The 24,930-nt window shown below is 43.0% G+C and overlaps 2 protein-coding genes across 2 annotated transcripts; one reads left to right on the forward strand and one right to left on the reverse strand.

The window, feature by feature from the left end:
- Window positions 1-264: 264 nt before the first annotated feature.
- On the reverse strand, window positions 265-8,330 carry tsr1 (TSR1 ribosome maturation factor). The gene is made up of 15 exons (XM_076734303.1): window positions 8,199-8,330; window positions 7,179-7,282; window positions 6,865-7,093; window positions 6,399-6,533; window positions 5,797-6,248; window positions 5,014-5,158; window positions 4,375-4,556; window positions 2,234-2,463; window positions 1,959-2,118; window positions 1,770-1,880; window positions 1,513-1,645; window positions 1,128-1,244; window positions 796-936; window positions 642-716; window positions 265-541 (listed from the first exon to the last, which is right to left on the reverse strand). Exons 1-15 carry the CDS (start codon window positions 8,323-8,325, stop codon window positions 363-365), a joined length of 2,520 nt encoding a protein of 839 aa, XP_076590418.1. The 5' UTR covers window positions 8,326-8,330; the 3' UTR covers window positions 265-362.
- A 2,923-nt stretch (window positions 8,331-11,253) lies between these two features.
- On the forward strand, window positions 11,254-24,870 carry taok1a (TAO kinase 1a). Its single transcript, XM_076734904.1, has 20 exons — window positions 11,254-11,509; window positions 14,270-14,519; window positions 15,092-15,163; window positions 15,277-15,378; window positions 15,480-15,525; window positions 15,655-15,751; window positions 15,860-15,973; window positions 16,085-16,176; window positions 16,403-16,496; window positions 16,625-16,706; window positions 16,823-16,990; window positions 17,122-17,322; window positions 17,688-17,816; window positions 18,207-18,443; window positions 18,540-18,668; window positions 18,799-19,002; window positions 19,187-19,426; window positions 19,743-19,955; window positions 20,114-20,296; window positions 20,911-24,870. The coding sequence occupies exons 2-20, from the start codon at window positions 14,388-14,390 to the stop codon at window positions 21,424-21,426; spliced, it is 3,051 nt and encodes a 1,016-aa protein (XP_076591019.1). The 5' UTR covers window positions 11,254-11,509; window positions 14,270-14,387; the 3' UTR covers window positions 21,427-24,870.
- The last annotated feature ends 60 nt before the right edge of the window (window positions 24,871-24,930 follow it).

Raw genomic sequence — 24,930 nt, forward strand, 5'->3', positions numbered from 1 at the left:
AATGTTAAAACTATTATTGACTTGCCAGTTGCTGTGGTAACGGCCCTCATTATCTGTTTAATCAGAAAGCATTCAACACATACAACTATTTGTACAACCGATGTCACTCAAATATTTTTGAGCCATTTCAAAGTTGAGTGTTGCTCAACAAAGCGGCAGGAGCTTTACGAACACTTATTCATCGCTGCCATCTAGTGGCCAAAACACACTCTGCAGCAAGTCGGAGGCTTTGTAGCAAAATGGAACAAGAAGAACAGAAGATATATGGGATCAAAATAGTTTTACTTAATACACATAACACTTGTGGAAATGTCTTGTGATCACACTGATGTAAAGCATGTCTGCTAATACACGTCCCTCCTCTATTCCATGTCCAGGTCGTCCATCTCCACGCTGCCCTCCCTCTTGACCCACGGTAAAGGCGAAGGCACGTAGGGGTCGTACGTCCAGCGAGGATACACTCTTTTGTACAAATTCATCAGGACAGTGTCTTGAGAGCGCAGCTGATTGTCAAACACACACTTCATGTGACCGTGTGTTCCTGAAAAAAAAAAACAAAAAAAACATGGCAGCCAGGGTTCACGGGAGATAACAGACGCTGCTTAAAGAAGCTGCAGAGTTTTGTTTTTCAGTTGTCTCACCTAAAGCCTCCTTGATGTGACCTCTCCGACCCCATTTTGTCCGCAGCTCCACTGGCTTGAACCACATGATGTCATCTGGCACAGAAAGAAACAGTAAACTTTAAGCTTAAAGAGAGAAATCAAACACTATCCTGTCCTGAGAGCAGCTTCTCACCTCTGTTAAAGAACATATAACGGACAACCGCAGAGCGCCGGTTAATTTTGAACGGGTGACCGCTCAGTACGATCCTCTTCAGCATAACACGCTGAGGGTCACAACTGAGCAGACTGCCTGTGGCCACGAGGTCCTGGATGCCTGGAAAGACACAGAAACAAGAACACAAGCTCAAATACCAGTGCAGAATGAGCTTAAGTGGATAATCGAATAAAACAATTAAACAGACAACAGAACGGTCGGTCAAAAGTTTAAAATCAAGGCAGCCAGACCACTAATGAAATCCACTTTTTTTTTTTTACAGACAGTACAGACGGGACTTTTCATCTCACCATCGTTCCTTTGTTTGAATAGCAGGACTCCCGCAGGGGGGAAGGTGATGGGAGCGTACACCGACACCACGGTGGGGGCATCTGGCCTGAGGAAGCGCTCCATCTTGTGTTTGTCAGCTGGAGAAGAGCAGGGCCGAGTTCGAGGCTTAGTCATTCACACACGACGTCTATCCATCAGCTCAGCCTGTTTCAGACCACTAGCTTCTACAATCACTCTGCTAATTCACTGTTTTGAATAGAAGTGACTGCAAAATCCATAAAGTGATGTGTTTTTAAATGCAATCAACAAACAAACTGTGTTTACTGACAACAGTTTCACAAAGTGCTCCTGGTTGAAAGGTTGAATGAGTGGTATGCTTGGGGGCATGTTTGCTGGATTAAGTACCTGATGTGTGCTGGGAGAAGGTCGGAGAGGCACGGAACCTCCGAAATCCACAGTGAAACACCAGCTCCTCTTTGTTTTTGATCGGCTCTGTATTGCTGGGGTGTCTCCTCACGAGGAGGTGCATCACTGACATCTGTGCACAGGTGAAAAAAAAAATGATGCAGCCAGAAAAATCAATAATACCGCGCTGTCGGCGTGACCAGCATGTTATAAATTCAGATACAAACACTTCCAGAGGTCAAAGCCGTGGATCATACCTTCTGTTCGTGGGGCAAGAGAGACACCAATATGAGAGGCCTGCCTGACTGCACGCTCTCCATCACAGACGAAGGCACATCGACGACGTGCAGCGTGACATACCAGCCCACCTGAAACAGACGGAGTCAGTGAATCCACAGATCTAACAAACGTCCATCGACAGAAGAAGACGCTCGCTCTTCCTTTACCATGGCTCCGTCTTCCTCAGCTGCAGCCTCAGCCAGGATGCGGCGGCGAGTGCGCTCAAAGCTCTGGAACTGGAAGATGCGCGAGTAGTTCAGAGGCAAGTTCTCCATGGGGTCCCATGGCGAGGAGCGGAAACTTTTCAGGCCTCGATAGCGCTGGAACCTGGACACAGAGGACAGCAACAGGAACGAATGTGGCGATCGTCAAACGGCAAAATCGTCTACCAAACTAAATTCATATTGCATATTTATTCCTACATTAAAGAAGCAGAACTGACCTGATTCGAGCTGCCACGTCGAGGGGTGTGTCCACCTCGTCAGGAAACATTTCATGGGCTCGAGCCTCACGGTAACGTTTGAGGCCTTCTTCTTCTGCGGCTTCATCGATGTGCTCATCATAGCGCTGATCTGCTCCAGTTCGCTCTGTAGAGCACACCTCTTCCTCCTCCTCATCATCCTCTTCTTCTTCTTCTTCTTCTTCCTCTGAGGCACAGCCTGAACCTGGCTCCTGAGCAGACAGGATACAGTACAGTTTGCACCAGCATATAGTGAGGCCTGTTGATATTAAAGGCCTGAGCGGAGGAATCACAACGGCCTCTGCAACGTCCCCATCTGAAGCACCTTTCCCCCACATTTCCTGTCTGCATCTTGATTATATGCTACTTATTAAAAGCAAAAACACCCTAAATCTTTGGGGGTAAAAGGGGGATTTAGATAAGATAGCATGGTCACAACTTCAAGCCACAAGAGGAATCAAACTTTGACTTTACAAAACAAAATCTATTCATTTTGTTTACCCAAAAATCTAGCCCTGCAGAGTTTGATTTATCCGAGCTTTGATACATCCACCTCTGATTTCTGCCACTCTTCAACAAAGGAAGTTAATTCAGTTTATTTGAAGTGCCTCCTACCCTCCACCCTCTCATATCAGGGTGGGAAGCAGACATCTCAGTGCTACACTCTATAATATATCTCAAATGTAGATAAACAGGTGTGTGGTATTCTCTTGCTGTTCTGTGTAATACTCCCCTGTTACAAAGCAGTATTTATACATGTGCACAGTTCTTTTTCTACTTCACCACGGCTGCTTTTTGCCTCCCCACTCTCCAGGTTGCAGCTTCGATGCTTTATAAACAATGACCTGATGCACATGCTGGGAACAAGTGCGGTCAAAGAGATTCTAAATATAGAAATTGTAATTGTACAATAGCCAAACATGAACAAAACTACCCCAGCCACAATAAGAGCAGTGTGTCGAGAAGACTTGGACTGTGCATAGTCTGTATGTGAATGTGAAAAGGAGTCACTATGGGAATCCCTGGTTTGCATAGATTTAAATTTTGTGCCTTTCCCAGTGTGTCCACAAACGACCGTCTTCTGTGTTTCCACACATTTGCTCTTAAAATTTCTAGAAATTTAACTTCCCCGGGCAGTATATTTTTACAAGGAAATGAATCATCAAAGACGGCATGTTTTACAGTGCTCGCTCAACTGGCAAATTACAGGCAAAGCCAGACATATGAAGGGAAAACACCCAGCATGGGGTTGATTCACAACCTTTCCAACATCCCTGCTGCAATAATAATAATCATTATCATTTGAAGTACCCTTTTCCCCATTGTTACCTCTCCTAAATGCGTATTCCTGTGCGCTAACCTTGACATCAAACGCATGCTAATAACAATTACAGATCGTAATGAACCCATTACATAAGGAGAGTTTCCCCGACTTCTTTTCATGCAGAGCTGGAAATAAATAAATGGTCGACCCCTCCCTTCGTCCAGACAGGAAGTTCTGTTCACAGGACAGGAAGACAGGAGGCTTCTCTCGGGACTCCTGCTCCAAACACTATTGTTGTGGTGAGCAGCCTGGCACTGCAGGCCAGAGACAGACACTGAGAAAACAAACAGTGCCTCTCAGTTATGAGGTGCACTGACCGCGGGTCACGTATGCACCGCTCCAGCCCCGGAAACCGCCGACGCTCACGCTTCAGAGCTGCTGCACAGATTACTGTCCTCATCATCCTCTGTGAGATTACACCGTCTGGCTGCGGCCACGCTGTTGCCATGACAACAAGAAGGACTAAGAAACCAAGCCTCAAGTAGGGCTTTTCCACTGGCACTCCAGGCAAACCTCAGCGCATTGATTTGTGTTTCCATTACCAGTTGAAAGGCACTGAGTCGTGCTGAGTAGCCCCCGAGGTGGACCACCGCCGGAGTCGGGTCAAAGCACGCCCGACCGCCTCCAAGCAGGTCGCGGTGGTGTTCAAATGGGCTTTGTCATCATTCAGGGATGCTTCAGCAACATGTTTAAATAGAGATCCACAGTATGCCAGAAAATGATTGATAATCGCTTCCTTCTGTCACGTGTGTCCTGTCTGGAAAGACTTCAAATACTTAAAATTACTTTCACCGTGTACCTGAGAGTTATTCTCCTCATCCTCTCCCTCCATGGCCTCGTCCATCATGTCGTCGTCGTCATCGTCACTGCTCTCTTCATCCGTCTCTCCATTCTCCTCCTCGTTCTCATCGACAATCCATGTGGCCTGGTAGTCTGATGTTCCTTTAGGGACCTTCATCACACGTTTTTTCTTCCTGGCCTCTGAACAGCAGAGAGAAACATCAAAGAAGAACTTGAGTCCTGTCTTACTGTGGCTGCATGCAAGTTTAACTGCATACAGCCAACCTAAAAAAAAAAAATCAAACCATGTTTGAAGTTCCTCATGATTAACTCAAAAAGCAAAAATATTGCTTCATAGTTCCACTTTGCTTTGAGCTGTAATCAGGGGAAATGTGGCAAATGCCAACAACATCCTGGCAAATTGGCTTCACTGTGCAAAGTTTCCTCTTTAAAATGATTTCCAGTCATTTGCTAAGGTGACATCTCTCATAGTTGGTGTTAATCCCAATATAACGGGATTGCTCCAAGAAACAAAACTGGATTACACTCAAATCTTTCATCTAATCAAGTGTGAGGAGTCGACCGCTACAACAATATATCATCCTCATCTTATCAACTGTATCATCTTGAAAGGCCATCACGTATGAACTCTGTGCACCTTCAGCTTCCAGCAGCTCTGATTCCGTTGGCCACGTCTGCTCTCCGTCCATGGGGTCCACCTCAGCCTCGGCCTGCAGACTCTCCCTGCAGGATGGGTCTGCTTTCATGAGCACCCGCACCGGAGCTTCATCTTCAGCTCCATCCTGCAGGACACACAGACACTGGGGTAAGTGGCAAACTCAGCCCACTTACTACCACTCACACGGTGTGACATTTACATGACTTATCACAACAGTGGAGGGTTTTACATTCTTGACTTGTTGCTGCCAACCTTTGCATTCATTAAAATATAACATGCAAATCCGGTACTTAAATTTGCACAAGTATCTTGCTTGCTCAGGAAATTTAACATAATCAAAAAACGTGACCTTTAGAGGCTGACATGAAATTTCCTGTAATCTTTCAAGTCTCTTAAACTTCCTTTTTTCTGAGTGAGAAAAACAAATGTCTTCAACACCTACGTGCAAATTTGTCGCAAGTAATGACAAGTATACAGAATTTGTAGCAAATAGGCTAAAAACTGCAACAAAAACACTGGTATGGTCTTCTAATTTCAATATTTAGTAGGTTTCTGTTCAACCTAGTTTTAATATGAGATTGTGAAGAAATCTCTCTTGAAGCTGAACAGCAGAGAGTAATTTACAGTACTTTCATGTTTGTCATGTTAGCTTATGACGAGAAGACTTTATAAGCAATAAACACGAATAATCACATGCAAGGCAACCTTTTGCATGATGAAGTTCAAGAAATTTGATCAATAAAAGCAATGACTTTGTCCTACCAGCATGTCAACGTCTCCTCCCTTGCCAGGTTTTGCTGGTCTGGCTGTTAAGTTGATGGGCAGAGGGTCTGATGGAGCATCAATCTGACTGAGCTGAAAGTCTCCAAGCCCACTGATGTGCACCAGTCTGTCAACCCGGAGAGGACGGCCACGGACATACCCAGAGACACAGAGGGTGCCCAGGCCAGTGGGTCCACCACCGGTCCCCTCAGCAGGTCTGTTTGGCGTAAAAGTGACATGCTGAGCCAAAAGATGGGAACGTCTGGAGCGGAAACCAAGCTTTCTCTGTCTCTGAGTGCCCAGGTGTCTGAGAAGAAGAGTGGCATCCTGCTCCGAATCCAGAGGGAAGAGACGGGCATCAGGGAAACGGATCTCAGTGATCTTTGACAGAGCCCTCCTGGACTCGACCCTCTTCTTCACAGGAAGATCAGATACACCCTGACACACCAGCGCTGCACAGGGTGAATTTAGGGACAGAGAAACAAAGGACTTTGAAAATGTACAGCAGATTTTTATGTATACAATCTACTGCAATGGCAGTCTATCATAGTGTCAACAGAGGAGCCTAAAAGCTCCAGCAGTGTGCTCAGGCTCATACCCACCATGGCTGGGGAGGCCCTGGGCAAAGAGGCAGGAGAGACAGTAGTCTCCATAGCTGTCCCAACCTTCAGTAGAGTCCAGCACAAACACAAGGCTATCTGCAATCTTGGCTACATCCAGCAGGGCGTGCATGTCAGCTGTCCAAAGAAACCATCCGAGAAGCTTCAGAATGGGACGACACAACGCTCACAACAAAAGCATACGAAGCAGCACAAGCTATAACGAGATTTTACACCGTTCAAAGGATTCCATGCCAATATACGCAACCTTCGTGTTAAGTGTAAAACGTGTGATTTCACTGCCTCTGGGACTGTTACTGTTCAAAGCTTCTGTTCTGTTTTTATGAATGAAGAAGTAATGAATACATCTATTAGTCACAACACTGAAGTCTGCAACACTATTCATGCAAGAATTAACTGCATTTAACTTTAATTTCACTTCAGTTGAGTGTCAGTCAATGTGACTTACCCGTGCTGTGGCTTAGAAAGGTGAACCTTTGTTTAAAACGAGGTAGAATCAGCCCAAAACTGTCGCTGATGCCACTGACGCACCGCTCCTGATGTACGACGCCCCCAGCACCCTCCCCACGTAGCAGTTTGGTAATAGCGCCAGCGTCAACGCCAGCATGGAGGGACACCACAGCGACCAAATGAGGGGGGCCGTCCCGGCTGCCTAGACGTCGCTTTTCTGTCAGGACCTAAAGAGACAACAGACATGTAAGTTCAGCAGCACCAATCAGGAATTCAAAGAAAACTATTCTTCATCTGAAATAAAAAATGCACCATGTCTTTCTTGTTCCTTCGTAGCTGGTTGGCTTTGTGCCTTCTGTCCATCTTCTTTTGCTCCTTCCTCTGTTTTTTGGTGAGGGTCAACACTGACACTCTCCCTGAGAGACAGTTCAACACAAACATGTATTACAATGAGGTGCAAGATCCAAAATGAAGTGGTAAATATCATGTAGGCGCACACTTGCAAAGGCTGATTTGGATGCATTAATGGGCAAACCTCATAGTATTTGCTGGGTTTGAATAAGGTGAACCTATAATACGGTGTGCAAACAAGATATAAGGCTTTCTGTAGGCTAGCTATGACTGATTTCAACAATACAGTGTCTTTGCTGCTTTAAACACATGATGGGTGGACAATATGTTAAAAACATCCATCTGTCTGACAGACTCTCAGTTCATTGTTCATTGGGATCCTCTGTACATAAGAACTCTACTCTGAAATAATGTCGAAGTTTCTGTTTCAGCATGAAACTCTAACACCTCTATGTCAACAACTATGAAATAGTCCTTTGAGTTATTCCATCACAACAGCTTCTCAGTTGACAGTGTGTCATGTTGCTTTATGAAAGTTGCAGTGCTAATGTACTGTGTGGTATTTAATTTACACTGCACAGTGATGCAATTTTAATTTAATCATGTGATGATAAAAAACACATGTAAAGCTGTGAGTTATGAAAACCTCCCATAAATATTTTGACAACATTATCTCACACGGTCTGACAGCTGCCCTTTCTCTCCTGATATGTGGAGGTGCTGATCAGCTGCCACGAGCTTTAAATGTCATCGGGCAACGGGAGACCAAAGTCATTTAGTTAACAACGCCAAGCGCGATTTGTGCAGTTTCTTGCCAAGAAACAGGTAAGGAGATTTAATATGTTTCACGTTTTCCACTGACCTGATGCGACCCCTGAATTCACCACAAAACTCACACGTGCGTTTGCAGAGCACAACCACAAGCGATCACAACACAGCTAACAGTTGTGAAGAAACACTTCATGTCTGAACATGGCTTACCTTTGTTTTCTCTCTCAATTTCACCTTTCGTCCGATGCTTGCCATGTTTGTGGCCTTTATTTTTCTGTTTGTATATGCCGGGTCTGTGGCCCTGCTGTTTTTCCCCATTCGCAGCCATTTTCACCATGTGGGTACGTCAGGGAATTTACTTCCGCACTCGCACGGCGGCGTCATGACGGAGACATGTCGTCACACTTCCGGAGAGTTTTTCCTCTTCAGAATAAAAGCCTAGGTTATGACCGTAAACTTCACGTTGTGACATGGATTTTCCACACCAATTTGCAATAGTTAATACTGGATTATATTACTGTATTTACTGCGTACGATTTAAGACAAGGAAAGCAGCGGAATAAAAAAAGGAAATACAGTGCTAACACATCCAATATATGAGTGCCAGATTAGATTACAATATCCAACAGAGAGCATTGCTAAAGTTTAGCACAGACACATTCACAGAGAATGTTGGTAAGATTTTAAAAACTGTAAATGTCTGTCTTATCAATAAAATTCATACAAGTAAGAATAAACATTATACCTGCAACAAATAACATTGTATATTATGCGTGCGCTTTGTATATTTCTACCCACAGTTACTCAAAACCTCCTCTGAAAAGATTCATCCATCCACTCTTTATTCATCCCTTGATATTTAAATCTATTTCTCATCATCTGATAATGATTCATCCTCTTTCCAATTGTTAGAGTTCACAAGAGTAGGGGGAAGAGATGGAGGCATGAAAAGAAAATTAAAAAAGCCCCTGATGCAATGACCTTGGCCAACACTGGTGCTGGCAGTTCCTGCAGACATTCATTCAGAGAGCAGGTTTCTGCCATACCAGCATCCTTAAGTTGATGGGTCCTTTCAGTTTTACCTTCACGCAGTGTAACTAAGCCTGAGAGCATTCTCTAACACGACCACTGCCTTGGCCCAGCACTTCCACCTGTCTCCCACAAAGTTGTGTTCAATTCATTGCTCGTAGATGAGTGGTGTGTCATATGAAACAAGAAGTCTTCTTTTACATCCACTTTATTTAATTGTCAGCACCAACTTTATGATCATCAATATCATTTTGAATTTTCCATTTGGAGTAATAAGGTTGTGCTTAGCTGTTTGTTTCTCTAGCACTTACTGAATAATGCTTATTTTGAATACTTATGTTAAGTTGTGGAAAGAGATTTAAAGAATTAGAAGTCCACTCACTGGTTTGCAGTTAAAGCCTTGTAAGACCTACCTTTTCTGCTTTCTTTCTGTTAAGCAATTTCACAGACTCAAAACAGCCACATTTACTGCTGTCACCTGTAAGGTCTCCTCTCTTCATGGAGCAGCTCCAAGTTGTGCAACACACATGCAGCACCAGTCACATGTGGAACCCTCTGAAGAAGAAGCACGTCAAAGTCATGCAGCCCCCTCCAATCGCATTCAAGCTGATCCAAAAACCCTCTAGGAGCCAGCTTGAGTAAGAACTTTGCCATTTGTTGGCTTTGCAACAGACAAGTTATTGTACAGGCTGAGTTACCATGCAGATATTCTTGTGGGGAGAGAGAGAGAGAGAGAGAGAGAGAGAGAGAGAGAGAGAGAGAGAGAGTTTGAACTTGAAGGAGAGGCTACAGGGGTTTCCTCTGTACACTGTTACATCATGCACATGCCCAGAGAATGCATTAATAAACAATGGCTGACTATCATGCACTGCCTGAAGGGGAAAAGTGCATACTGTTGGTCTGCTGATGAAGGATTCTTTAAATATGATGTAAGCAGCATCTGTATGCACCCATATAGTAGTTATTAAATGAAAGGAAATTATATAAAATCTATTTAGCTAATTATCCTAAACTTTTCAGAAATTAAACAATCAACTATTTTGTTTCAATATTTCCCCACCTTAACATCACATTTTTGTCATGTATCCGGTTCAAATCCTCAGGAAAAGTGCAGTGGAGGGCCTAGAGACACAATCTCTGGTCTTTCAACAACAAGCCTGCTGCAGAGGATCTCCAGGGCAAGACACATAACACACAGTTCCAGTGTGTGTTATGTAGAATACATGTATTTTTTTACTGGTTTAGTCCCTGGTGTGGTGTGGAGCATTAAAGTATTATCATGTGAGTGTGTGCATGCAATTTGAATTGTGTTGTTATGGGTCAGGCCAGGATGAAAGCAAAAAATATGCTTATGGACTTTTTTTTGCCGGTAGTGTCATAAACTGATATCTACTGTAACACTTCTGTCAGTTCTTTTTCATGTGTTTTTGGATGGCGACGTTGGCCAGTCTGACATGAAACTTGGCATATAAATGATTGATCCCCATTCCTAAAGACTTTTGATTGTCCCCTGAAGTTTCCTGTGGCCAGCATTAAGTTAAAAATATATGGAATAATCTGCTCGAAGAATATGTTTATGAGCCAAGATGTCAGACTATCATGAAATATGAAGTTCATGCCTTCCAAAGGCCGGAAGAGAAAATGTTCAATTTTGGACACTCTGTGTACTGTACTCTTCTGCCACCTTTTATATACTCAAGACAGTGAAAACTTTAGAAGTTTTGATCAGCTGCCTCACCCCGACAATCAAAAGCAATTGTACTTTTCGGAAAAGCATTTTTCATCCAGAGCTAATGTATTTTTCTATTTTTACTTCATACCTATTCCATGGTGTATTCTTTTCAGTCAAAAACATATGACGAGATACGGAACCACAAATGAATAATGTTTTGTAAGAGTTGAATTACTCTCCTATATATTATAGACTGAGTGTTTTTTAATTATGTCTCCGCCTCTGGATGTTTTTGGGTCAGAGAGAGTTTACTGCAACCACAGCAGGCAGGGCGGAACTGCTGTTTGCACTGTGTCGAAGGAAGACGGACAGTCAGGCGGAGTTACTGCTTAACTAAACAAGTTGTTAATATGCCTGTGTGCTAGGTTAAATCCCCAGCTTTTCTAACGACGTCGCGGACATTATCGCGGCTTGTTTCTGGGTGTTTTTTTGGAGGTGTTTGAACTTCCCTCACATTCTCCCCAACGTATTTTCACGAAGGGAGGCGGCGGTGGAGCGCTCGGCAGCCATCTTTGGACCTGCCTGGGAGTGGGATTCGACTGTTCTGGCACCCTAGTTACTTCGAGGGTGGGGATTTTTAACCTATAATAATTCACAAATCTGTGCGTTATAATCGACTGACAGCGTTAGGAGCCACGAGGATTTAGCGTATGAATTTAGCGCACCGGGGATGAAACAGGAAGAATACTTTTATAATCCCAAACTGTTTTGAAATACACGACATTCTCTACAGTGCTGAGACCTGGCCTGTCAGGAGAGGGTGAGTTTCAGCTAACTGGCTAAGCTAACTTAGCAAACATCACCTAGGTTAGCTTGCTAATTTAGCAATTTCTGGCAAGTGACTCTTAAAGTTGTTTTAATTCCACATCATTCACGTAGTTACTGAACTGTCCACGTAATTAAAAGGTCGCGAATAATGCTTGGATGGTGTGATCATATGACACGTAACTTCATGTTAGCTTAGCTAACGTTAAGTTTGGTGGGTAGCTAACATCACAGTCAGCGTTGGCTACTTGTGAGCTCCTGAAACCTCTGAATTTGTTTGCGCACGCTTCAGAGTGGTGTCGGGTCTTTACATTTCAGACTTGATTAGTTTGACTTGCTTGTGCGACAGCTGAAGCAGCTAGTGGAAAGTGACAACTTTCAGAAAATCCCACTAAGTGCTCTCTGTTAATCCCACTTGTGTCGCAACTCCAGCGAGGTATTACCTAGCCACAGGTAAGTTAGGATGTAACACAGCACATACGTTTGGGCTACTAGTTCACCCTAGAAATCATAGTTTCGGGTTTGTTGTAAGGAAAAGTTGGTCAGTTAACACCAGAGTCACAACACTGCTGTATTTACAAGTGTCTGCCCATCCCTACAGTCATACTCCATTAGGCCCAATTGCTATCTCACCAATTAATGTTCTGTAATGTAGGCCTGTACATAAACTAACATTGATTAGCAGATTATAGTCTTTGGCTTTTGCTCTTTGACATGGGTGGTGAAGATAAAGCAAACACTGTGGTTGATACTGGACTATAATGTGTTTGTTGTGCCATGAAATGGAGTGCCAAAAGGACAAGTCTTAACTGACCGACATCACTGATAAATTTGTATTGTGCACCAATTTCTAAAAAGTGATGGCAGTTGCATTTTGTAAAGACAGATTATCTGTGTGATATGAAGGCTTGAAGCGCTCTCTTTCACTGTCTGCAATTACAGAGCATGTCTGAAAGCATGCCATTGCTGTTAAGTCAAGACAGACAGATAATCACCAGTCAAAGTGCTCACCAGGGCCCCTTCTTACCTCCCTATAGCTGTGTGAACAGGAAATGCAGTGCAATGAGGACATACATCGGGAATTCCAGCCCTCCAGCTTTGTTGTCCTGTCCTGCTGCATTCTTCTGTGTGTGTGTGTGTGTGTGTGTTTGTGTGTGAGAGTGTGTGTGTGTGTGTGCGTGCGCGCGCGCGTGCATGTGTGCTAGTTAGAGCAAGGGTGTTTTATGAAGGTATCAGTTATCATCACTCACTTTTGCACTCACGTGTCAACAGTTGAAAATGCCATCATGAGATATGACAACAAGGCTCATTCACGAGCAACAATGTAGTAAGGGACAATGACAATAAAGAGGCACAGTCCCACATGGTAATGAGGCTTTATTTCAGGGCCGTGGCTGCATCTGTGTGGAATAGTGAGTTGTTCAGTGTTGTTGTGAGACAAAAGATGTCTGCTTGAACTGGGGGCTGTTTCTCCCAGGCTGGGAAAGAAGTCTTGTGACTCTAGCGTCAGCTCTGCATCTGTTTGCAGCTAATCATCTGAGCCGCATGGACTCAGTAAACTTTGCTCCGTGATCTTTTACAGTCTACATCTGTATTACAGGAGTGCAGTTGTATAACAAACGATTTAATAAGCAGCAAATAGAGGAGTTGTGGACCTATGCAATATTCTGTTCATTTTGAAGGATGAGTTCACCTAAAATTAAAAAAAGAAAACAAATGAAAAACTTCCCTCATACCTCTGGTGGTATCTATTCATGCCTGTAGTCTTGGTTTTACAGTGTGGGCTTTTCAGATAAGGTTGATGCACACACCCTGTGGATGGTTTCGATATTCCTTTACATTCACAGCAACACAATTCATAATAACTGTCCAGTGAGGTTGTTGGATTAGAGTACACAAGACATTATTTTTTTGAAAGGCGTGTTGCTTTCAAGTTTTTCATATGCAATTTTTCAACACTGTGAGCACCGCAAACAAATTGTTAGCAACATGGCAAGAACCTCTGTCGATGAGTGGGAATAGGTGTTTGATTTTGGTGAACAGACCCTTTAATCACATGTACGAAGGTGATATGAACGATGTTTGAGAACATGTGTTTACCAAGTGCTTACAGGTTTAACAAGTAGTCCCATCGTTGGAATGCTTTGTGTCAGGTCAGGCGTCTTTGTCGCAGCGAGGCAGTGTGTTGGTACCTCGCTCTCTTTGTTCAAGCTGGAGATTGTCAGCAGCGAGACACTTTGCATCCTCCACACATCTGTTTGTCGACATACCAGTCACTGAAGGTGTGAGGGGTGGTTGTCAGGACACAGCCCACTGATTTCCTCACTGTAGGTGCTGTCACCATGGAAACACAAGACCTATTGCTTGCTACCTCAGGATTTCTGACCGGGTGGCCATTCTCTGCTTGTGCACTTGGCATTATGGTTCAGTTCATATGTTGTGCAGCCATCCCTTGCTTAGGTTAATAGGCTCAGGTATCACATATGAACAGCTGTGACAGATGTTTCACTTGCCTATTAGTGATTATTATTAGTAATGTAGAGAAGATGTGAATCTTACCTCAAAACATCCAAATGAACTTCTTAAACCACTCTTGGAGCATATTGTACATCTCTGCTGTCCATTCAGTATTAATAAGGAAGCCCTGCATTTTACATTGGGGGCACATGTATCGTTAGGTTATATCACTGCTACCACACTGCTGCTGTTGTGTTTGTTTCAGTGTTCTCATCCTTGTTTTTCCTTGTGCTTTTAGCTCTGAACACATATGAGACCACTGTCCTGCAGATGAGCCATCGGTGGGGGCTTCCAAGTCGCTGTCGCAGACCCAGATAGTTCCTGGCGGCAGCGGCATTGCCCCCCCACTCCCCATTATGCCCAACAGCAGTCGGGCGGGGAGCCTGAAGGACCCCGAAATTGCTGATCTCTTCTTCAAGGAGGATCCAGAAAAGCTCTATGCAGATCTGCGTGAGATTGGACATGGCAGCTTTGGTGCTGTGTATTTTGTGAGTTTTTCCACTATATGAGGCTGATGTCCAAACCTAACGTCATGTTCAGGCTGACGTCAGAACCTTATTCATTCTTTTTCATCTCAGTGAGGCCAATGTTTTGACACATAGCGGTCTAGCAAAAACATAAAGGGTTGTCAGGGCAGAAAAGTTAAACCTGGTTCAGTGCAGTGTGAATGCGTTTTAGCCTGTCGTGTCAGTTTGACTTTCAGCAAATTACTGAGCAAGCAAAGACAAACAGTAAAAATCAGTTATAGTGATATTTTGCAATTGGTGTAGGCAAATGGTGTATTTTAGAAGCATTTATTGTGTGTCTCAGTGAGTCTACATTGTACTGAATTCTACTTTGGACTATGTTGTTGAGTGAGGTTATGATGATGGTTGAGGCAATGAGGTCACAAATAGTTGTTATTAATTTGATAATGCAAAAAGACATAATTTAAGCTTTACAGGCCAGTAAAACTGAAAAATAACCATAATGGATCTCAAAATCTTATAGAACTGGTACTTCTAGTATAGCCCATCTGAAGATGACAATCACACCAATAAATGATGTTCTTATCATTCAGGCACGGGATGTGCGGACAAATGAGGTGGTGGCCATCAAGAAGATGTCTTATAGTGGAAAGCAGTCCACTGAGGTATGGTGTTTTCCACTAACCTATATCATGATAACAGGCAATTGTTACCACATTTATTATGATCATGTTGTTCTGTTTGCTGTTCTAGTCCTCAGTTCTTACTCTTTTCACAGAAATGGCAAGACATAATCAAGGAGGTGAAATTCCTGCGGAGAATACAACACCCAAACAGCATAGAGTACAAAGGATGTTACCTGCGTGAGCACACTGCCTGGGTAAGATTGTATATGAGAGCATCAGTGACTGCTTATACGTATGAGACACAAATTGATCAAGAGAGAGCAAAGCAAAGTCAACACTATCTGTTTCATTGCAGCTGGTAATGGAGTATTGTCTCGGCTCTGCTTCGGATTTGTTAGAAGGTGAGTTGAAAACCTTTAAAACTTGTGCATGAGGCTGCATGACTTCAAGCAGAGAAGGAAATCTTCTTAAGGTTATCGTTGTCATTTTTTCTTGATTTACATCGCTGTTGGTGATTGTATCCCCTCCAGTTCACAAGAAACCTCTGCAAGAAGTTGAAATAGCTGCAATCACCCATGGTGCTCTTCAAGGGTTGGCTTATCTTCACTCCCACAACATGATTCACCGGTGAGTGTTTCAAGTGTTTAGGAGCCTGCTGGGCACCAAGCGCTTCTGCTCTCAGGCGTTCTGTCTTCCGTGTGGTGCCGTAATCATTTCCTCTTATGTGTTTCACAGAGATATCAAGGCAGGAAACGTTTTGCTGACAGAGCCAGGGCAAGTGAAACTAGCAGACTTTGGTTCTGCCTCCATCGCCTGTCCTGCCAACTCCTTTGTTGGGACTCCATATTGGTATGCTACAATACACGCATATTAAAGGTTCCTTATGGAGCATATTTGCAGATTTTATGTTTAATTGCCTTCAACATATTTTTATCGTGCTGAATGTGTTTGTCTTCTCAGGATGGCCCCAGAAGTAATTTTGGCGATGGATGAGGGTCAGTATGATGGAAAGGTGGACATTTGGTCTTTGGGAATAACCTGCATTGAATTAGGTACGGTCACTGTTCTCTATGGTGCGATTCACATCTAAGATTTAGACCTCTATGTTGTTGCATCCACATCTGTCTCTTGCACTTTTACAAACATATCATAGCCAGCATCTATTTTGCTCACTTAAGCAGTCAGTAACTGAATAATGCTCCTCTTTCTTCCTCTCATAATTTCATTGTTCTTCACAACATCCTGACTCCTTGATGTAACCTGGCACTGGTTCTGCAGCTGAGAGGAAGCCTCCACTGTTCAACATGAATGCAATGAGTGCCTTATACCATATAGCACAGAACGAGAGCCCCACGCTGCAGTCGAGTGAATGGTGAGTTTACAGTGACATTCAGAAGAGCTGGTGTCTTGTTTCTTAAACAAACTGAGTCCATTAAATAACAAAACTAAAATAATCCAACGTACAATGTCCCTTTTCCACATTTCATCCCTCGACTTTAGGACGGATTATTTCCGAAACTTTGTAGATTCTTGCCTTCAGAAATTTCCCCAGGATAGGCCGAACTCTGAGGAGCTCTTAAAGGTAAGAATCAGAAAATGGCTGTGACAGATTTATTTTATACTTTATGGTCAATCCCTGTAATCACAATAAAAATCACAGTGTTAACACACAAGGTCTTTTCTGCGTTCTTCCTCCAGCATGCGTTTGTCCAGCGTGAGCGACCAGAATCAGTTCTAATAGACCTGATAAATCGGACTAAGGATGCAGTGCGGGAGCTGGACAATCTGCAGTATCGTAAAATGAAGAAGATCTTGTTTCAGGAAGCCCACAATGGCCCCACAACTGAGGCACAAGATGAAGAGGAGGTCTGTGATTGTTTCAACTGCTGCTATCTTGCCTCTGTCTCTGGGAGGTTGTATTTTACAGTACTGTGTCATATGTCATTAGAGAGCATTGTTGTGACCTTGGTACTGCCCGCCTTGTGTGTTATTTTTAGGAGCCAGAACACAGTGTGGGCAGGACGGGTACAGTGAACAGTGTGGGGAGCAACCAGTCCATACCCAGCATGTCAATCAGTGCCAGTTCCCAGAGCAGCTCTGTCAACAGTCTAACAGATGCAGGCGATGACAAGAGTGAGGTGGACATGGAGGGAGACCACACAGTCATGTCCAACAGCTCTGTGATCCACCTCAAACCAGTAAGAAGTTCAGGTTTCAGTCTGACCTGCAGCCATGTCTTGTTAAATGATGTTCACTGTTTAAAATTGATTATACCAATTCATTATTATTACATGATTTTGAAAACGTGTGAATGCTGTGTAAAACAGTAAAATAATGTGATAGTTTGCTAATCCTTTTGGACATGTGCTCAATTGAAATCAGTAGAAAGACAATATATATACATTCTTACCTCATCAACTTCATTGATTTTTGTACATTTTTGATGATTCTGAATTTGATGCAGCAAAAAAGTTGGTACTACAACATGAGACATAACTTTGGTTTCTTTGCAGTATCTCGTTCTGCTGTTTACATGTTCTGTGCATTTTTGCCTACCTTTCAGGAGGGAGAGTCATATAATGAGGAGTCAGAACCTCACACCCGGCCAACTGAGCAACAGTCCCCGCCTACACACACTCCACGGCCCAAACGGAACCGCGAGCACTTTGCTACTATACGCACAGCCTCAGTGGTAATAACACAGTTATTGAATTTGCAGATCAAATCAGAAGATGGCTAAAACAACTGATTGGTAGCTAAAATATCTGCTTGTATACCTGCTGGGCATTTTCAACATCAGTAGCTTGTTCAAAGGCAAAAATTGTTTGACATATTGTCCTCATGAATACTGAATGCTTTTGCTTAAAGGCTAGATCGAAGTAATTGTGTGTGTAATTAAATGTAGAACCATCTTGAAACATTTAAACACTTTGATATGCACAATTATTGTGTGTTTTCCCTCATGTTGTCTTAAATACCTCACTTAAAACATGTAGTAGCCTCGCGTATATTTTGTTTTCTCAAAGACTTGTTCTCTCCACCCTCAACACTACAAAGAGAATCTGTGTCTTGTGTTTGCCAGCTCACTCGGCAGATTAAGGAGCACGAGCAGGATTCTGAGTTGAGGGAGCAGATATTGGGCTACAAGCGCATGAGGCGGCAGCACCAGAAACAGCTGATGGCCCTGGAGAACAAGCTGAAGGCTGAGATGGATGAGCACAGACTCCGCCTGGACAAGGAGCTGGAGAACCAAAGGAATAGCTTTGCCCAGGAGATGGAGAAACTGGTCAAGAAGCACCAGGCGTCCATGGAGAAAGATGTATGCTTTCCACTCATTTATCTGCTCACGCAAGATTTAGAAAACACTGCCGATTCATTTTTCTTGGTGTGTTTATGATGTGTGTTTCTCCATCAGGCAAAAACGTTTAGCAATGATGAAAAGAAGTTCCAACAACATATTCAGAGTCAGCAGAAGAAAGAGCTCAACAGCTTCCTAGAATCACAGAAGAGGGAGTACAAACTTCGCAAGGAACAACTCAAAGAGGTAGAGGCATCCAGGCCTTTTTGTCCCGTACATTAGTCTGCTTTTCAGTTTACTTACTATCAGCAAATGGACATCAATCAGTAATGTGAGGTCTGTTCTTCTGTTGACCTGCAATATTTCCTTTGTTTAGGAGTTGAATGAAAACCAGTCAACACCCAAGAAAGAAAAGCAGGAGTGGTTGTCCAAGCAGAAGGAAAACTTCCAACACTACCAAGCAGAGGAAGAGGCCAACTTACAGCGCAGACAGAGGCAGTATCTGGAGCTGGAGTGCCGCAGGTTCAAACGGAGGATCTTGATTGCTCGCCACAATATTGAACAGGACTTAGTGCGAGAGGTAAGCACTCTGTCTCCTACATTGTACCGCTGGGTCTCAAATGTTCCAAATATTGATTCGATTTAGAGTAGCCTTTATTGTCTCCCGTGGGAAATTAACTAATTAACAAACTAAAATTGAGTTATCTTCGATGTCTGACAATCTCATCTCTCTGTTGTGTGTCTCTGCGTGTGCATGTAATTAGGAGCTAAACAAGCGTCAGACCCAGAAGGACTTGGAACACGCCATGCTTCTGCGGCACCATGAGTCCATGCAAGAGCTGGAGTTCCGCCAGCTCAACACCATCCAAAAGACGAGAGCCGAGCTGATACGCCTGCAGCACCAGACGGAGCTCACCAATCAGCAGGAGTACAACAAGAGGAGGGAGAGGGAACTTCGACGTAAACACGTCATGGAGGTTCGCCAGCAACCCAAGAGCCTCAAGGTGAGAACTCAGCTTGTGAGCATGCATGCACCTTGAATATTCACTAGGTACACTCATTTCAATGATAATAAAATGTTGGTCTTGGTACTCGTAGGCTCTGTCTAATATGCAAATCACTATTTGTCAGACAGACCTATTCTGCAAATAGTGAGAATAGAAGCTGACCTGTTTCATTTCATGTGATGTGTGGTTTTCCAGTTCTACTTACTTTGTCTGAGCACAAAAATATTGTGATTGTACACATCTAATATAGTAATAGTATAGTAATGCTTACATTTGAATATAAAGATAAACATAATTTTGTAATTTCCTCCAGTCCAAAGAGCTACAGATCAAGAAGCAGTTCCAGGACACGTGTAAGATCCAGACCAGGCAGTACAAAGCACTGAGGAACCATCTGTTGGAGACCACACCAAAGTCAGAGCACAAGGCTGTCCTTAAACGGCTGAAGCAGGAGCAGCACCGCAAACTTGCCATTTTGGCGGAGCAGTATGACCACTCCATCAATGAGATGCTTTCCACTCAGGCGGTGAGTGTGGCAGTGCCAGGAATGTAGACTCCTGAAGTGATGAAATAAGACCATGAAGGCACTGCCTTTAAACGATGAGTCCAAAGCAGTTATGGTTGTGTATTTATTTTATTTTTGATCTAGTTGGATCCTGATTATGATCTTCTCTCTGTCCTTAGCTACGTCTGGATGAGACTCAGGAGGCTCAGTGCCAAGCCCTACGAATGCAGCTACAGCAGGAGCTGGAGCTTCTCAATGCCTACCAGAGCAAGATCAAGATGCAGACAGATGCCCAGCATGACCGCGAGAGGAAGGACCTGGAGCAGAGGGTGTCACTCCGAAGGGCCCTGCTGGAACAGAAGGTTTTCCTCTATTAATTATTCTCATGGCGAGATTTACATTGGTCTGACAGGATAATTGGCAAGATTAGGTATTTTCAATTTAAAAGCCCTGCACACACCACTCAGACCTGCTTCGGTTGATGGTGGGCAAACCTATCAATCAAACACAGCCTGTACATGTCAGATCAGTACCTGGACAGGTTTAACTAGGTAAAATAGGTGAAAACACCTGTGGATATGTACCATGGGTGTGTAAATAGCGTTAATGATTTTAGTGTTCATCTGTCCCAGTAAGTCATGACAGCGTGAGAGCCCACATGAACACCTGGACCCTTAAACTGAAGCAGCTGAATGGAATTCAGCCATCATTGATTTTATTTACGCCTGTGCTTTTTCTTGACAGAGTGAACAGATTTACTGTGAATGTGAGTTTAATGAGTGATATCTGCAGTCCATTTAGGAAACAGTGTGTGAATAGCACTACTGTCTGATATTAGGTCATGTCCATACAAAAGCAGAAAAAAATTTGTCATGGGTTGGATGGATGCCATAGAACACTGTTAAGTATATCTGCGAAATGTGAAGCACATATATGAACATTGTTATTTACTAACTTTTTTTATGTTTTTATGTAGATTGAGGAGGAGATGATGTCCTTGCAGAATGAACGCTTGGAGCGAATCCGGAGCCTGCTGGAACGCCAAGCCCGAGAAGTCGAGGCTTTTGACTCGGAGAGTATGCGCCTGGGCTTCAGCAACATGGTGCTATCAAACATCTCCCCAGAGGCCCTCAGCAATAGCTTTCCCGGTGCTCCTGGAAGCTGGAGTCACCATCAGCACCCATCCGGGAGCGCTCAAGGGCCACAGTGGGGCAGTGGAAGCCTGAGCTCCGGGTCGAGTCACCACGGCGGCCATCACCACTATCACTCCAGTCCGGGAGGGGCGCCTATGCAGCAAGGCTGGGGGCAGGGCATGCAGGGAGGTCCATCACCATGGGGCCACTCATCAGTCTCCCGCAGCAGTGGAGGTGTACAGAACAGCCCCCAAGCAATGGGGAGGACACCCTCAGGAGGGCGCAGTGAGCAGGGCATGAGCAGGAGCACCAGTGTCACCTCTCAAATATCTAACGGGTCACACCTCTCCTACACATAGATCCCCTGTCAGCCCCGGAGTCAGAGGTCGAGTGTGGTGGAGACGTAGAATCCAACAAACACAGCAGGGCAGAGTATTGGCTGCTCTGTCCCTCTCTGCGACACTTCGCCTCCGATTCCCCCGTGTACAGATGTGGATGTGTGATGAAATAAATGTTGCTCAGGTCAAAAGGGCTGGAAGAGATGCAGCCCGTCCTCACGGCAGTTTATCGGCACACATACAGATCCTTAAATTTATGTTACATAAGCAGTTTGAGTGTCAACACATAATACTCCCATTTGTTTTTATTTACAGCTCTCCTTCGGAATTTTAAAAATATATGTTTCGTGCTATTCACAGCCATTGCTCTCATTTTGCACATGAAACACTGTTTAAAAGCCTTTGATGTGTGTTAACTATGTCCTTAGAAATGTGGTATCAAACAATCACAGTCAACCGATTTTCTTATTTAGCACTCCCCCTCCTTCACTCTGCCGATTCCTACTCCGTCAGACACTGGTCAACTCTTTGACGGTGGTTTGAAATGCAGCAGACCGAACTCGAGATGCTTGGCTGTTGTGATACCAGCCTGCTGTAATGGTCATTATGTTAAATTAGATGCTTCTTTTATTCCATAGTTTTACTTCACCTGATTTCCTGGTCATCAGCCAAAATAAGACTTTACAAATTCAGAGCCAAATAAACTAATATTAACAGGCTTATGCTACAACACTACGATAGTGCCTTTTAACCTTTGATTACAGAAATCAGTCTCAGATGTTTATAGTTTTTACTTCACTATCAGTTTAAAATTGGTGCCAGTTTATGTTTAGTTCAGTGTATTTTAACACCTGTGATTTTAGTTCCAGAGGTCCCACGTACTTTTCTCAGATTAGTACATTCACTGTGTATGCAGTAAAGTTGGTTTTAGTCTTATGAAAGGTGAGAGAGAGAGGATTACTTGCGTGTATCAGTAACTACATCTTTAGGGCTTTAGAATGGTGGTACTTGCACATGTTGCAGAGAATGTCATTGTACACTTTGACAGGAGGAATTGTGAGGGGGAAAAAGGTCTAATTTGCCTTCAAAAACAATCCCAGTATTGATCTGTTTGTTTATTAGTGCCTTTTTAAAACTGCTGCCTTTTCTAAAGCACTTTATACAGCTAAAATATGTGTAAGATTAATATTTGACTTCTTTTCGCAAAGCACCTGGTGGATGAGTGTTTTGTCGGTACATATGTCGTTAAGCTGAGGAGTTGAGTTAACCCGTGCTGTGATTTTTAGGAGCAATTTCCCAAGTACATACAAGGCCAAATGTATGTCAGCACACAGTATGTGAGTGAAAGCATTTCCCCCCCTTCCTGCAGCTTTTACTGTTGTGAAACTGTAGCTGTTGGTTACCTCCTCTGTGTGTTTGTGCTGAGGTTTGATTGAATAGAAGATGTGAGGATGCTGCAGTCTTTTTTCCATATGTTTTGGCTACAGTTTCCATAAAACAAACTGAGCTGAAAAGAGTCCATTATGTGCAGGCAGATAGCTCAAGGCAATTGTCATGACCATGACAGCAGGCTTGGCACTACAAAGAAAACTACAACACTGTTTAAGATATTGGGGCCCAGTTAAGTAATAACACTAAAATTTAACAGGGGCAAGGTTACAAATGTTTCACCATCTCATCAGAACCCAAGAACAAGGGTGGCTAAATGAAGCATATGCTCGCATGATGGCATTGTTGCATATACATGTAAATGTATAATTGAGTCAATGCACACTCTGTGAAATACAGACATAAATGTGGCAGAAAGCACTTAGATATTCCTTTGATAGCTCTAGCAGCTCCTCTAATAAGATCCATTTCTGTTCGCTCCCTTCCTTCTGGTTTGTGGTTGAAATGTCATTGGAGAAGTCGGTGCCCTTGTAACGTTTCATTGGCCTCTCTGTTCAAGTTAGGATTTCCATTTCCATACACAGAAAAGGCCTTTAGAGATGATGATCCAGAGATAACTAGGATATATATACTCCCCTGAATCACAAAGCTGGAGTTAAGTGTTCATACATATGTTTTATTAAAGAAAACATTTAAAGACTAAACTCACATGTTAAGAAAATAATTTGAAAACTAACTTTATTTAACTGACGGACCACACTGATGTAAGTTCACTGTTCACTCTCAAAGTGAAAGTGGTGTTGAGTTGTCTGGACATAGCTCATTGGAAGACTTTCTTGGTTTTGTGTACACAGACAGGTTTCCTCGTATGCATGTATTTGCTGTCATCTCCTTTGAATGCCATTTATTCGAGTTTGTTCTCCACTGCACGTTTGTCCCCATTCCACTTTGATTCAGAGCCACCTTCTCAGATGCTGGCCCTTTCTGAATGTCAAACTGTGATATGTTTATATCACACTTGAGGACACAAAAAATGCTGGGGTCTTTTTCTTAACCAGGTGGGATTTTAATTTTCTACATGTATAGAGTCCTACCTAGAACATATGCGTTATATGAAGTTACATATGGTTTGGTCCCAGAACTCATTCTTTTTTTTAACACCAAGTGACTAGTTGCAGCTACTGTAACACAGCAGGTTTATTCATCATTTCTGATTTATTGATATTTGGTAAAGTAAAGGGGAATGTATTTATCGTGATCGGAATCTTACCTTAAGTCAAAAGCCAAGGCCAAGAGTTTGAATGTTAGGCCAATCAAACCTCACATACATGCCAACCTTAAGTTTGTATGCACAATTTTTGTTCACTTTTATGTCAATGTTGTGTGTGAGGGAGTCTGGATATTGTTGTCAATCATTGTCAGTCATAAGACCTTTCCACCACCTGGATTTTATTTTATTTTTTAAGTTTCTTTCTTTCTTTCTTTCTTTCTTTTTTCAACTTTAACTTTGATGTCAAATTTTGTCCTACTGACTGAAAGCATGTGGGATACTGAGTGAGAATCGGCAACAGAAAATGGTGATCCTTTCTATGGTCAAACACTGTGCCATACCTGAGTTGCCAAGACCAGATACTGCTGCATTGTCTCATCTCCATGGTTTTTCCTATCATTGGACTGGCGGCATGAAACGTATGAAACAAAAAAGCAAGTTGGTTCTGGTTCTTGTGGCCAAAGTAAAAAGGCTTGAAAAGATGATGTGGTGACAGGCAAATTATGAAAAGAGATAGCATTTCTTTGAAGATGTCAGTATTCTTCTTTGGCACATTACCACTACAACTCATAACCTGTATTAAACTGTATAGATGGTGGAACATGTTATTGAATGTCAGAGAGATTATGAAGATACTACATAAGAGATGGTAAAGTACTAAAAGTGGATTTAAATTGTGTAAAAAGATTCATGAAACAGAATAAAAATAGGATCAAATTTACTATTTTGTTTGTATTATATTTACCATTGTGTTGGCAGAGGGATATTGAACAGAAATCAGCTGTAATAAAGTAATTTTAGTATAACTTGTCTTGTGTTTTTTATTTATTCTTTCCTTTTTGAACCTCAAGTGGACAGCTTTAGAT

The sequence above is a fragment of the Chaetodon auriga genome, chromosome 7, assembly GCF_051107435.1.
Source record: "Chaetodon auriga isolate fChaAug3 chromosome 7, fChaAug3.hap1, whole genome shotgun sequence".
Classification (NCBI taxonomy): domain Eukaryota; kingdom Metazoa; phylum Chordata; class Actinopteri; order Chaetodontiformes; family Chaetodontidae; genus Chaetodon; species Chaetodon auriga.